The sequence below is a fragment of the Lissotriton helveticus genome, chromosome 6 (assembly GCF_964261635.1).
Source record: "Lissotriton helveticus chromosome 6, aLisHel1.1, whole genome shotgun sequence".
In the NCBI taxonomy this organism is placed as follows: Eukaryota; Metazoa; Chordata; class Amphibia; order Caudata; family Salamandridae; genus Lissotriton; species Lissotriton helveticus.
Window position 1 is genome coordinate 1,424,576,681 of NC_136067.1, and position 13,970 is coordinate 1,424,590,650.

General features: G+C 46.5%; 1 protein-coding gene across 1 annotated transcript in view; it reads left to right on the top strand.

Moving 5' to 3' along the window:
* The window catches only part of ENPP1 (ectonucleotide pyrophosphatase/phosphodiesterase 1), a 739,100-nt gene that overhangs the window by 325,933 nt on the left and 399,197 nt on the right, over positions 1 to 13,970 (top strand). Inside the window, exon 9 of the mRNA XM_078649218.1 lies at positions 5,461 to 5,570. Coding sequence (XP_078505344.1) covers positions 5,461 to 5,570 — 110 coding nt within the window. The remainder of the gene's footprint in view (positions 1 to 5,460; positions 5,571 to 13,970) is intronic.

Genomic DNA, 13,970 nt, shown 5'->3' on the forward strand with positions numbered 1-13,970 from the left:
CGAGCACCCGCCGCAAACGCCTTAGAAGCCATGGCCCCTCTGGCAGAGTGTGCTCCAAAAAGCTTCGTATTGATGCCTGCCTCATGCATGACCCAACGCACCCACCTTGCAATGGTGGGGGAGGAGACAGCTTTGTGTGGCTTTCGCAAGGCAATCAGCAATTGACGCTCGCCCGGGGGGCGGATGTCCAAGGTCATATCTTCGTAAGCCTTCAAGCATTGCACAACACACAACTTAGGAGTGTCCAGAAACGCTGGATATGAAATAGAGCGCGACGCCGACTTTGTGCGACGCCCCAAAGTAAAAGTAACCCCTTCTGGGGAGAAGATTCGTGCCGATATATCCAACGCGCGCACATCCGACACACGCCTGCAAGAAACTAGGCACAACAGCATGGCCAGCTTAGCTGAGAGCTCCTTCAGAGACAAGTAGACGTTGGCTGGCCATGACAGGAATAAATTCAAAACCAAATTGACGTCCCAAAGGACCGAATACCGGGGTTCCGGAGGTAACGAGAGACGAATACCTCGCAGAAGCCGGCAAACCAAAGGGTGTTCTCCGACAGGAGACCTATCGATCGGGTTGTGACCCGCAGAAATCGCAGAACGAATCGCATTAATCGTCCTATAAGCAAGGCCATTTGAGGCTAGTTCCGCCAAGAAATTCAAAATGGGAACGAGGCCCGCGACCAAGGGATCCAAATCCCTTCGAAGACACCAACGCATCCACTTAAGCCAAGCGGATCTGTAGCGCTTCGTCGTACTATCGGCCCATGCTTTGGAGAGAAGGCCCTCAGCCGATCCCGAAAGGCCCGGGAGCGACCAACGTCTCCTGAGAGCCTCCACGCCATGAGACGGAGAGAGCTCCGCAAGACGAGAGGATGCGGCTCCTGATCTGGATTCTTCAGGAGAAGGGGAAACAGGGGGAGTAGGATTGGAAAATCCCAAGAAAGTTCCAGAAGAACCGGAAACCACACTTGAGATCTCCAGAGCGGCGTAATCAGCACCAACTCCACTCCTTGGCGGCGTACCTGGGCCGCCGTCCGCACCACCATGGAGAACGGGGGAAACGCAAACGGTTTTTCCCGACTCCAATCCTGCAAGAAGGCGTCCGTGGCTTCCGCCAGGGGATCCGGCCTCCAACTGAAAAATCTCGGGAGCTGGTGATCCAGGCGGGACGCAAACAAGTCCACCGAAAAAGGACCCCAAAGGTCCTGGAGCCAATGGAAGACTCCGGAATCCAGTTTCCACTGACTGGCATCCCTGAGGTACCTGGAGTGCCAGTCCGCAACCTGATTGGCCTGACCCGGCAGATACTCCGCCGTCACCGCAATGTGACGCTCCAGGCAGTACTCCCAGAAGTCCTTCGCTAAGTTCGCCAGAGCGCGAGAACGAGGACCCCCTAGGTGGTTCACATACCGAACCGCCGAAACATTGTCCATTCGGAGTAACACGCAGGCCTTGATGGAATCTTTGGTCCAACAACGAACCGCGAAGGAGCCCGCCAGGAGCTCCAAACAGTTGATATGCAACCGTTGTTCGTCGGAAGACCAGGCGCCGCCGGTGGAGAAATCCCCGCACCGAGCGCCCCAACCCGATCTGCTGGCATCGGATTCTATGACCAGGTCCGGGATTGACCCGAAAATCGCCCGACCATTCCATGCTTCCATGTGAGAAAGCCACCAAGACATCTCCTCCTTCACCTCCTCCGTGAGGGGTATCAACTGATCGTAGCTCATCCCTCTCCGGAGGTGCTGGGCTTTGAGGCGTTGGAGCGCCCTGTAGTGCAGGGGTCCCGGAAAGATCGCTTGGATGGAGGACGACAGAAGTCCCACCACCCTGGCAACGTGACGCAAGGACGTAGTGTCCTTCGTGATCGTCTGTCGCAACAAATGTCGAATTTTTGCAATCTTCCTGGATGGAAGGCTCAGAGCGGCCTCCACCGAATCCACCACGAATCCTAGAAAGGTAATTCTTTGAGTGGGAACCAGCACCGACTTGGAGCCGTTGACCACGAAGCCCAGTCGCTGAAGGAGGTGCACAGCTAGCCGTAACTGCCCGGCCAAACGCACCGGACACTGCCCCATGAAGAGAATGTCGTCCAAGTAGACCAACATCCGTACCCCCTGGCCCCTCAGGAACTCCACCACCGGGTGCAACACTTTCGTGAAGCACCAGGGGGCTGAGGAAAGGCCGAACGGGAGGGCCATGAACTCGTAGACCCTGTCGTTCCACAAGAACTGAAGGAACCGACGATGAGGCGGGTGAATAGGAATCACCAAGTAAGCATCTTTGAGGTCTAGCCTCACCATCCAATCTCGCGGGAGGAGCACGTCTCGGAGAAGGTGGATACCCTCCATTTTGAAGTGCCGATAGACCAACCACCCGTTGAACTCCCTGAGATTGATCACCGGGCGCTTGCCCCCATCTGTCTTGTCCACCAGGAAGACATTGCTGACAAAACCCCTGGGATGTCGCTTTGATTGACGGATGGCGCCCTTGCGGAGCAATTCTGCGACCTCTCCGTCTATCAAACGCGCATCTGACTCCGAGAACACCATCGGCCGCGGAGAAATCTCCTGAATAGGGTGGTCGTAAAACTCTATGTGAAAACCACGGACGGTTTGCAAGACCCAAGCGTCGGCAGTGAGCAACTCCCATTCCTCGTAAAAGGACGCCAACCGCCCCCCTATAGGAACTTGATCCAAACAAAGTACACTCACCGGTGGCATTGTTGGGTCCGGAGTTTTTTCGGTAACCTCTGCCGCCAAAACGCTGTCCTCTGGTGGGGTAGAAATTATTGAAGTTTGCAGAGGTCTGGTAGTGCCCTCTGCCGGAGCCTTGCCCTCTATTGTTGGTCTGCTGGCCACGGCCAGTCGCGCGGCCCCTGCCGCGACCGGCCCCACCGGAGAAACGCTGATGAAAAACTCGTTTAATGGTGGATTGCGCCCTGTCCAGCGAGGTAAAGGTGGACACAAATTTGCCCAACTCCTTGATGAAAGGCTCGCCAAAGAGGCCCCCTTGGGCCACCGCGCCCGCCTCAGAGGAGGCCAAGTCCCCCAATTTCGGGTCCAGTTTAATCAGTAAAGAACGCCTGCGCTCAGTGGAGAGGGCGCAGTTGGCATTCCCCAGGAACACGATTACACGTTGTGCCCAGTTCGATAGTACCTCCGGGGAAATGACCGTGCCATTCGCCTTCGCCTCCTCAGCCATGTCGAGGATTTTCGTGGCAGGCCCGACCGCATCCAACAACTTATCCTGACACGATCTCCAGGACCGGTCAATGCCCTTGCGGGGGTCTTTCATGAATTTGGCCAGGAAGGTGGCCATTTTAGCGTCCAACTCGGGGGTCATGGCCACCTTGCCGTCCAAAGTGGGCCTCGGGCATTCCCCCCGCAAACAACCCCTAGCCTCTTTCTCTAGGGGCTTGCGCAGGCGACCCGCAACGAACTTCGCCACAGTCTCCCCCGGTGCCCAGGCCGCAGACCGCGGGTGGACAATCTCGTCCGGGTCCAACATGCCCGATTCATCCCGAGGGAGCACTGTTGAGCTCGAGGGGCGCCAAGAGCGCACCGACTCCCCGTCATCGTCCGTGTCAGGGGAATCGTACACCGGGGACGAGGGGGCAGTACCCACATTTCCCACGGGCTCAGGGTCTGACAGAGGCGCAGGGGGGGGAACAGTCCCCTTAGCCAAAAAGGCGTCCCGGAGACGCTCAAAGGCGCCCTTATCAACCCCCTGCATCCCAGAAGGAGAACCCTCCCTACGGGGTTTCTTAGAAGGTGGCGGGCAGTCACCCGACGTCCCTGGGGGGTCAGTAGGAGCCCCCAGATGTGCAGACGCTAACTTAGCACATTCCTCCACAATACGTGCTGAGAGGCGGTCCTCCATGGGCCCCACCACCTCAGTGACGCAGCGGTATATGGAGCTATCCACCGCCTGATAAAAGTCATCATCTTGGAGGCAAGAGTAGGGTTCCTCCTCATACTGCTCTTCGTGGGACATATCCCCAAACAACTACCACACAGGCGCAAAAACCTCAAAACTGTAGCAACTAGGCACCAAAAGCACCCTAAAGGGAGTACCGTGTCTTTAACAATATGGGCAGACAGGATGACTGCAATTAATATTGGGGCCAACCAACTTGGCAGAATGGTGTGCACCTACACCCCAGCGCGCGGACCCTCCACACCGGGACCGGGTCTAGCTGCCCCTCAAGCGCGCCAAGCCACACTTGTTTAAATGGTGCATACGAGCGCCAACCGGCGTTTCCGCGGTCTAAGCCGCAATACCGACCCCAGCGGGCGTCCAAAATGCAGGGAATACAGACCCGGTTAACCGGGCGTCAGAGGGGCAGACGAGGGCAGGCTCCGGCGCAGACAGGCTCCCCAGCGCGACTCCCGAGATCGTAGAGACGCGCTGAGGAGTCGGCGAGACGCACGGGCGCCCTCTGGCGGGCGTTGTGAACACCGCGCCAAACGGGGAAAATAAAAGCCGCGTAGGAACGAATTAAGCGTTCCCGCGGCTGGGGCTCTGAAAGGAAAAACAGCGTTACAAACGCGACAAGCCCCCAACAATTCCGTTTCAACGGTCACACATGCAAGAAAGCACAAAACCTTAAACGGCAGTGTAATCACTAAGGAACAAAACAAAAGCACTTATCTGGCTGCGGGAGCAGCGAAGAAAGAGGAAGAGCAGAGAGAGGAGACTGGCTATCTAGACGTTGTAGACATGGTGGAAGGACTATGGACTGGATATGCATAACAGACTCTTGGGAGTTGTGGTTTTGGACTAGAGAAAAAATGTATTTCACTGCTTTATTTGAAAGCATGGTTCTTTGTTTATATTTTTCCTGAGCTGCTGTGGAGTTTATGTTGTTAATAAAGCGAAGGAAGAATAGCATAATCTGAAGCCTCCGGTCCTGACATAGAATTGTAATATCCAAGTTTAGATACATCTATGGACACAGATGATCCTTGCCACGAAAATAAGTTTAGATCTTTGGGCAATTTTTCTTGTCCTGGAAGTGACGATGACAACGAGGTCATGACTGTAGAGCTGATTCAAAGGAAGACAGTAAAAGGACCTTTGCAAAAACTATTGGCATTACCATCTGCTCCCCTTCCACATCTGAAAAATCGCCCTGTGAAAGCACCATCCTGGGGATCTATGCCAAGTACCCCTAGTAAAGCAATCGGGGGCATAATGCATGCCTGATGGAATTGCCACCACTGCCTCCCTCTGAGGCCAACTCCTAACATGGCATCAGAAGATACCCCAGGTTTGGGTGGTGGGGGCAGCCGGGCCTTAAAATATGGCATGCCCTAATTCCTCTGCTAACTAATGTAGCAGAGGTGTTTTCTTTCATTACCAGCTGGAACATCTGTCTTTGCAACTTAAGAAGCACACAAAAATAATAATGTATGAATCACACTAAATCTGTTTTGCTCTCTTCGTACAGATCTGGGTCACAGTGATGCGCCAAGGTCTGAAGGCTGCTACGTTTTTCTGGCCTGGGTCGGATGTCGCAATTGATGGACTCTTTCCAAATTATTACAAACTTTATGATGGGTAAGTAAGCCTTGCATTTCAAATATTTTTTCAGGAACAGTTTTAATGTAATATACGTGAAGGCAGACTTGGTGTGACTTCTTCTAATTGGTAGATGGCTAAAGGGCTAACAAAAAAGAGCAAGACCACTTTATTCTGTTAGAACATTTATCCAAAATACATTACGTAGCCATTGCATCAAATGGATTACATTGAAACCCCATTCTAAACCTCCTAGTGTAATGTTGTAGTGTAGTTCCTATATTCCCAATAGGCTCTGCGCATTGGAATAATATATGTTATAGAATTGACGTAGGACTTATGTCGACTAGGTCTCTATCAAATATATTAAACTTAATTGTGAGTAGCAGCTAGCTCAGAGGTCACTAGAAACTTTCTCGAATGAACAAGAAGGGTTTCGTTTCTGACAACCGCATAAACATGACAACTTTGTTTCCCCAAGATAAAACGTATCTTCAGAGTCATGGAAACAATAGATAGATATTTTACTCAGTCAATCGTGCATGCTTCGTTTCACCAGAGGTGCAGAGAAATAGAGAGACAAGCGTTTTCAATAAAAAGTATTTATTGAACAGTCTTCTTTCTCATGCAAAAGAAATTAACTGCTACAATCGTAATACTGGCTGTAAAGTATAATGCTTACAGCAAGAAGAGTATTATGAAATAATACTGTAAAAGCATGGTATGGTTTCTAAGCCATAACATATATACATAAATAAATAAATAAAGACTAAAAGTACTCAACTGGTGCTTCTAAAATACGCCTACACCAATGTACCTAACCTAAGTCTAGTGCGCGGGAAGAAGTGAGTGTGGTGTAGCATAGGTTTAGTATTTTTTGCCAAGAATCTATCCAAGACTTCTCTCAGGGTCTAATCAGCTCTGTACCTTGGTTTAGAACGAAGGAGGTCTGGTATCTCTCTCTTTCGGGACTCGATTTCCCAACACCCTACAAGGGGAGCTTGGAAACACTGGAGCTGGATTTCTCGGCAAGAGAAAAGACAGTGTCTCTCAGTGCGTCAGCTGGAGGGTTGGCTTCCTTCGGCACTTGCTGCAGCGAGCTGTGTCGAGCAAGTAGATAGTCGACCTGCTCCAAACCACCGTGTGTTTGCTAGAGCAAGTGTGGGCATACTTATACCTTGAAGGTGCCGAGTTTGACGTAAAGTTGGACATAATAACCTCATCAAAGACTCGCAGTTCTTTGAAAACTCCATGAGTTCTTGGATAAATCAATATTCAAGCAAGGGGAAGTCCCTAACTGCTGAAGGCGAGTTTTCCAAGAAATCATTGTGGCTTTTCGGAACTAGTGGAAGTAGCCATGCCGTATTTGGACTGCATGGGCTATGTCTAAATATGGTTATGATATCTATGCCTATATTAGGGCAAGGTGATTTATACCTATATAAGGGCATGAATCGGGAAAATTACACTAGGGTCCTAAAATGCTATACAACAAGGTGAAATTTGTAATATGCTCTAATAAATGTTCAAATGATTCAACGTACTGACAATTCAATCTGTATTTTACATTCAATATATTTTGACAAAAATGTTTGTCTTGTTCTCTAAGAATAGTTCTACTTTCGGGAGGTTACTTTGAGCCAAAAAAAGTTTAATTTTGGGAAAAAAAGTCAAATCAAATCGTAGAAAAATAGAGTTTCAAAGTTAGAAGTGTTGTTTTGAAAAGCGAAGGTCGAATTCAGAGTTCATAGAACGCTGTGTGCTAATTTCAAAAGTTATTGTCAGGAGAAAACATTAAATCTTCTAAGCTGGCAAAGAAATCGTCTTCCACAGTAGGTGAAAGTTGGACTACTTCATCAAGTAGATCAATCGTACACAGATGAGAAGCATCGCCGTCAGCATCAGTCGCATTAGCAATGTTCGCATTAGATGGTACCTGTGCGCCTGTTGGTCCACGTATCTCACCGTCAGCAGATTGCGTCTGTGAGACCTCAATGAATGCCATCATCAGGATGGGTACCCGTTGGGGACAACACAATGCATGAGCCATTACCAAACCAAGCAAAGTATCAACATCCACTGGCTGTGCTGATGGAAGTGTTAGACAGATATCCAAAATGCATTCCTCTCCGCATTGCAGGCATCGTACCGGATTGGAACCATGTGGTATTCAGATCTCTCAAACGAGCCAAGCCAAGAATCTGTGTTATGCGTTCACAATACTGCATTGCTAGAAGCGTGTTCTCCATGGTAATCTGGGTATCGCTGGTGACTGGACTTGCCATATCGGAGCAAAATAAATAAAAATAGTATCCCTGCTACAAGTCCCAAAATGAGAGGCAGGCCGCCGAACACAGAGTGCACGAAGTTTGGAAAAATGCCTAGGACTGCTTCAAAGGGTGCTAACAGTCCCGAAAAAACTGCCTTAAATACATGTACAATACCACTGGTATCAGACATGTTTAAGATACGACCTAACATTTCTACGAAATGTATGGGACGGTTCGTTGATAATAGGACATGTATCTCTGCAGTGGACCTTGCAACTTGCAGATCATACGTCTCAATGGACGAGGTCAGTGGCACAGTTTTTTGTAAAAGAATGGCTTTCATTCTGCTTAAAGTATCAATTTGTATAGAAGAAATGTTTAGTGAGGGCCATAACGGCGACTCCCCGTCTGTCTTGGTTTTAGTAAACAATACTTGCATACAACAAGTGACCCTGGCTGACACTCTAATGAGATAGGCTATTCCTGGCATCATTCCATAACAGCTGTGATCATTCAACATTATGTAGCTCCCATTGGAAAGCTGCTTAAAATTGGATCTATCACTGCTGCCGGGGAACCTTGCAGGTGGCAAGATATGTTAGTCGAAGAATCATCACAGGTTCCGTGTAAATTAATACCCTGACATATAAGGGTACCACTTAGTGCGCTTTTGCAATTTTTACCACTAAGAAATACTTCCTTTCCCCCACTCCAACATTTGTGTGTGTATGGTAAATCCCAGGTCGACTTTATGTAATCTCTACCCAACCTTTCATACAGGCCTGCTGGTATGTGTTTCAAGCAATACTGAAACTGGAAAATCGTCACTGGTATCGTGATGGTGCCATGTATTATCCATTCCACGACTGGTTTCTCAGAAACAGTTAATGGTAATCTTTTCAGTTTTTATATGCTCAGCACCGTATTGTCTGCTCCCCTCTGTGCCAAAGAGATTTGTTTATTTGTAAGGTTAAATCCAGTCAACAATGACGTGGTGTTGATTAGACGCCAATGCAAGTAGCCTGAACGGAGATTTTATAACATCCAGCCTAGCAGCATTATAGAACGTAATTGAGACTGTCCATGCTGTAGCATGAGCAAGTCCTGTTCCATTATGTCTTTGGCAGAGGATACAATACTGTCCAAAGAATTAATTCTGGATGACAGAGTCGTTAACCCATTGTCAACTACAGAGAGAGCTTTCTCTAAATGAAGACAATCAATTTCTCGTATTCTTTCTGCAGTTTCCATTTGCATGAATTTCCATGCCTCATTATAAGCAGCATATATACCGGCGTATATGAAACGTTTATGACGTGGTTTATGAGGCCCTAGTAAGAAGTCTCTCAAATCTACGCCATCTCTAAGTAAAGTTAAGTGTTGTTTTATTTCTGGAAGTGTGGATTTCTGTAGCCGCTCAAGGCATATTTTTCCTAGACTGTATGTTGTAACTATCCCTGGATGTTGTCTCTGGGCATATCTTGGATCTGGCCTATTCACTGTAAACCCTTGTGTCTCATTCAGGAATCGATCTTGACAGTTATTCGTGTCTATGGGAGAGGTGTGGCGCCGCGGCCAGGGCGACTGACGCTGGAATCTGGGGACCACGGTTCGATCCCCGGCTCCGGCGGCAGGTTAGCCCAGCACCATGTGACTCTGGGCAATAGCTCGCTTAATCTTCCCGACGGCCCCCAGCGCCTAGAGACCCTTACGGGTGATTGTGCGCTTTACAAATGTGGACTTTATGGGCCAGATTATCCATTTTTTCCAATCTGGATCAGTTGTGTTCTGTTGTAAAATCTGTTTTATGTCTACCTCCTCATCTGTAGTGCTATTACTATCAGGTGTGGGTTTCGGTATGGACGGTTTGTTTAAATCTTTTATCTTAGCTATACCAAGACAAGATGTCTGTTGAACAGTGTCATTTAAAAACATCATTTGTTCTGGGATGATGCAGGCTCTGAATAAAGCTTCTAATCCCTGCACTTGCCAGTCTTTTGTGCCCCAGACAGTTTTTGTCTCAATGTTATCCTTCCAAAAGTCAAATCCTAGTGTAGACAGCTGAGCATAAAAGGCCGCAGAATAAATGTCCTTGGTATTAGTCAGCATACTTTTCATTCCTGTAAAACGTTTCTGGATTAGTGACATTAAAACCTGAGAAGTATGGAAACTTTTCATAGAATGTTTTTGAGCTACCCTTTGGTGGTGTTGGACAATGTTCCCACTGATTATAAGTATAAACATTTCTAGGGTTTGCAGATTTGTGCAAATAACAATGACCATAATGATTAAAACAATACATTTGTTCATATTCTGATGAACCTTCTAAGTATTCATGTCTTGTGAATTTAGCTGACATTTCTAAGTCTGCCATCATGTTATTAACAGTCTCAAAGTCCCAATCATCAGAAAATGTACGGAGCTAAATAAAGTCACTCAAGGAAACCTTAAATTGATGTGGAATCTTCAACAGCTCTAGAGGACCATAAATGTCATAATCAGTTCTGTCCCATGCTATACCACCTGGTATAGGAACGGCTGTAATGTTTACTGATGACAGGTCCCTTTGCTCACGATGAGATGATTTGTGTGGCTTCGGTAGCAAGTTGATGTTCTTACGTATTGTGTCCATTTTACTATATTTTCCATCTACCAGCTTTCCCAAACTTAAAACAAGAATGAGTCAAAGTAGGAGAAAAAGTACACCTAACACAATCCAAAATTCAACCCATGGTGAAACCAGATATGTATTTGCAAACTGGTGACAAAGTTCTGTTACTTGTTCCTTGAAAGTTTTATTAACTGGCGTTGTTTTGGATTCACTGGGATCCTCAGAAAACGTATCAAAGTTGATAAAATAGCGGGAGGCAGTTCTGTCAATTTTTGGTATTGCATCCGTATTACTTGAAATCGCTGGAGCTACTTGATCCCTTGTCATATTAGTATAGTCAGACGCTATATCATTGTAGACAGGAGTGTCTTGACGAACTGTTATTTGGGTCTCAAGAAGCACAAGTTCCATGGCTTTATTACATAGTCCTTCTTTTCTCACTGCAGATTTTTCAAAGGTGATGAGTCTCTCAGTTTGAACCTCTTGGATATAGCCAGAATCGGTCGTCTGCTACATCTTTGGAGTCCACTGGGCCTACTACTTATTATCAGCCATATGATGTGGTTTTTACCAGGTCGATAGATACGGACCGGTTCTCCTTTCTTCCAGCAAGAGGCGGTAGTAACACTGTTCTTGATCCGTGGATTGCTAGTACAGGTACTGGTTTTCTGTAAGAACGCCCAAATTCCTTCTTATCCGCGATCTTTTCTCTGACTAGATCCCCAATCTTTGTAATCCAGACAGTCCTTGCTGTGACAAGTGGTTGTTCTTCAGAGGTCGTTGACTTCTGTATTGTGTTGCTTAGACTTCTTCTTGTTTCATTTAAGTCCTGCAAAACAGCCAAACGGTCTTTGATATCAAAGGGTTTTTGTTCTACCACTGAAGTATGACGATCAAGATCCTGGACAATCATTCTAGTACCAAAAAGGATTTCATATGGAGTGATTCCACCCAGAGAATTTCTTGGCAGATTGTTAAGACTATGTTGGACATTTATTAGATGTTTGACCCATCCGACACCAGAGCCTAGTACCCTAGCTGTTATAGTTTGCTTTATGTCCCGGTTTTTTCTTTCCACTACCGCATTTCCCTCAGGATGGAATGGACTTGAGTACCGCAATGCAACGCCCAAGCTGGCCATGGCCTCCTTGTAAGCTCAAGAGCTTAACGCAGGACCCTGGTCAGAATGTAGCATGCCGATTGCGTATGTGCCGATAAAGACTGGCAAATCTTTCATAACAGTTCGGGTGTCAGCCGAGCGCTGAGGCCACATCCAAATGAATCTTGAGCATGAATCCACTGCGACCCTGATATATTTATAGTTGCCATCCCTTTGTAAGGGACCATAGTGGTCCAGGTAAACACGCGCTAATGGTTTATCTGAAATAAGAAGGGGCGTCTGCGCAGGACGTTTCACTGTTGAAACCTTCATCTTTTGGCAGATTTCACATTCTAGAACATAGTTTCTAGTTTGTTTCCTCATGCGCGGCCACCAGTATCTCTGTTTTAATAACGACACTGTGGCAGAAACAACTGCATGTGCAGAGGCGTGCCCTTCATGTGCTGCTAAAATTAGTCCTAATCTATGTTCCATGTTTGGAATTACCCTATCCCCCACTCCAGGGATTCGAGCCAAAGGAATATTATTTGCATCAGTTATATATGAGTACTTGAGTGGAAAGCCTTTTGGAAGTGTTTTACCACTGTCTTTTACTGAAGCAGTGACAACTTGCATTATTTCGCTGTCTGTTTTTGTTTTTGAACGAGTGATTGCAGCTACGGAAGCCGTTTGCACAGCTGCCTTCACGGCTTCATCAGCCAATGAATTCCCTGCAACGTGAACGCCATCACGCTGATGACTCAGTGTATGGATCACGTGAGTCTTTTGTAGTTCTTTCTGTAATAGAACTACTTGTTCCCAAAGCAATTTATGCTTGATTGTGCCACCTTTTGCTTCTTTGAAACCGTTTTGAACCCAGTTCTGCAAATATTCATTATAAGATTGAACGCAGTAAAACGAATCGCACACTATGAGTGTGGGGAATTCGCGATCAGTGTTTTCAAGCGCCATCTTAAATGCTTGGAGTTCAGCTCGCTGAGCTGTAAGTCTCCGAGTGATTGAGTTTTTGTGACCATAGGTCGGAATTTACCATTGCACCAGCGACCTTTAACAATCGCGCACGCAGCACTGTAGGCTTGTTTCCCCCAATTGCGGGCTGTGCTGAGCCATCTGTATAAATTATACATCCGCAATGTTCTAGAGGAAGAATCTCAATAGGCAGAGGACATTCTTATTTGTATTGTAGAAACTCTTGTGTTTTCAAGTAAGGGTCAAAAACGTATTCAACGTCTGTTGCAGCAAGAGAATTAACCCATTGTATCCATCTCGGATGTAAAGCCTTTGCATTCGGAATGCTTGCTTTTGTCACTGCTTCTAGGGCAGGTACAAGAAACCAGTAATGGGCCTTGACACGAACTCAATCAGGCTGAGTCAAAATACTCTATAGAACAAAACATGTGCCAGGACTGAGACTAACTGAAACAAAATCTTCCAATGACCATTATGAACAAAACATAAACGTCTGCTTAATCATTTGCACCATTTAATGATGTAATTTACATTTTCGTTTTTGTATATTTTTTTAAAAACAATATTCTTTGTGCATAATATCCTTACGAGACAAACTACAAATTATCTATACAAATATATACAAAATATACATGACATTTACAATTGAACACATTTAGCCTAAACCACATACACACCTCTGTCAAACTTCAGACATTCGTACTACACAGTGGTCCCAAAGTACACAATGAAAATATCAACAACAGAAAGAATGAAACAAATTGTCATGAAAATTCACAAGAGTTTTATCTTTTTTTGGCTATGAATAAAGCTAAATATACAATAACCAATGAACCTGCAGTCGGAGTGACCTGGGACCAGGTCGACGCGTTTCGAACCCTCAAACTGGTGGGGTTCTCCTCAGGACCAAAAAGACACTAAAAAACAAAACCAAAACCCTTTTGTGGATAACTATTGAAATAACAGCAACGTCAGTGCCTCACCAATTGCAGACACCCCTACCTTAAGTCTTCTGGGAAACTGCTTTCATATGTGGTTGAGCTATCTCAAAATCTGAAAACCATACAGACCAAAAATGTAACCATGTCATACTTAAATCGTACTCAAATCAAACTGGCAGACGGTTAGTGACAATCAATGAAGAAACAGACGAATGCATAAACAAATAGACTTACCCCCATTTTGGTTGACGGAAATTGTTATTGGAGCATCCAAGCTGCCTATTTAAACAAAGGGGAAAGCTAAAATAAACCTCTATTTAATTACGGCTTACAACTGATGGCAAGCTGCGTGGCGTGATGTCTCACTTACCAAGTGATGCCCAAGTGCCTCCAGGAACTGTAAAATAGGCGAGCGCCAAGTGAATCCGTGAATACGCTCTCTTGGGGCACTGCCTGCGAGAGATGAATGTAAATTACTAGGATATCGAACGAGAGCACACTTCGTGATCACGCCACATTTTCCAAAAC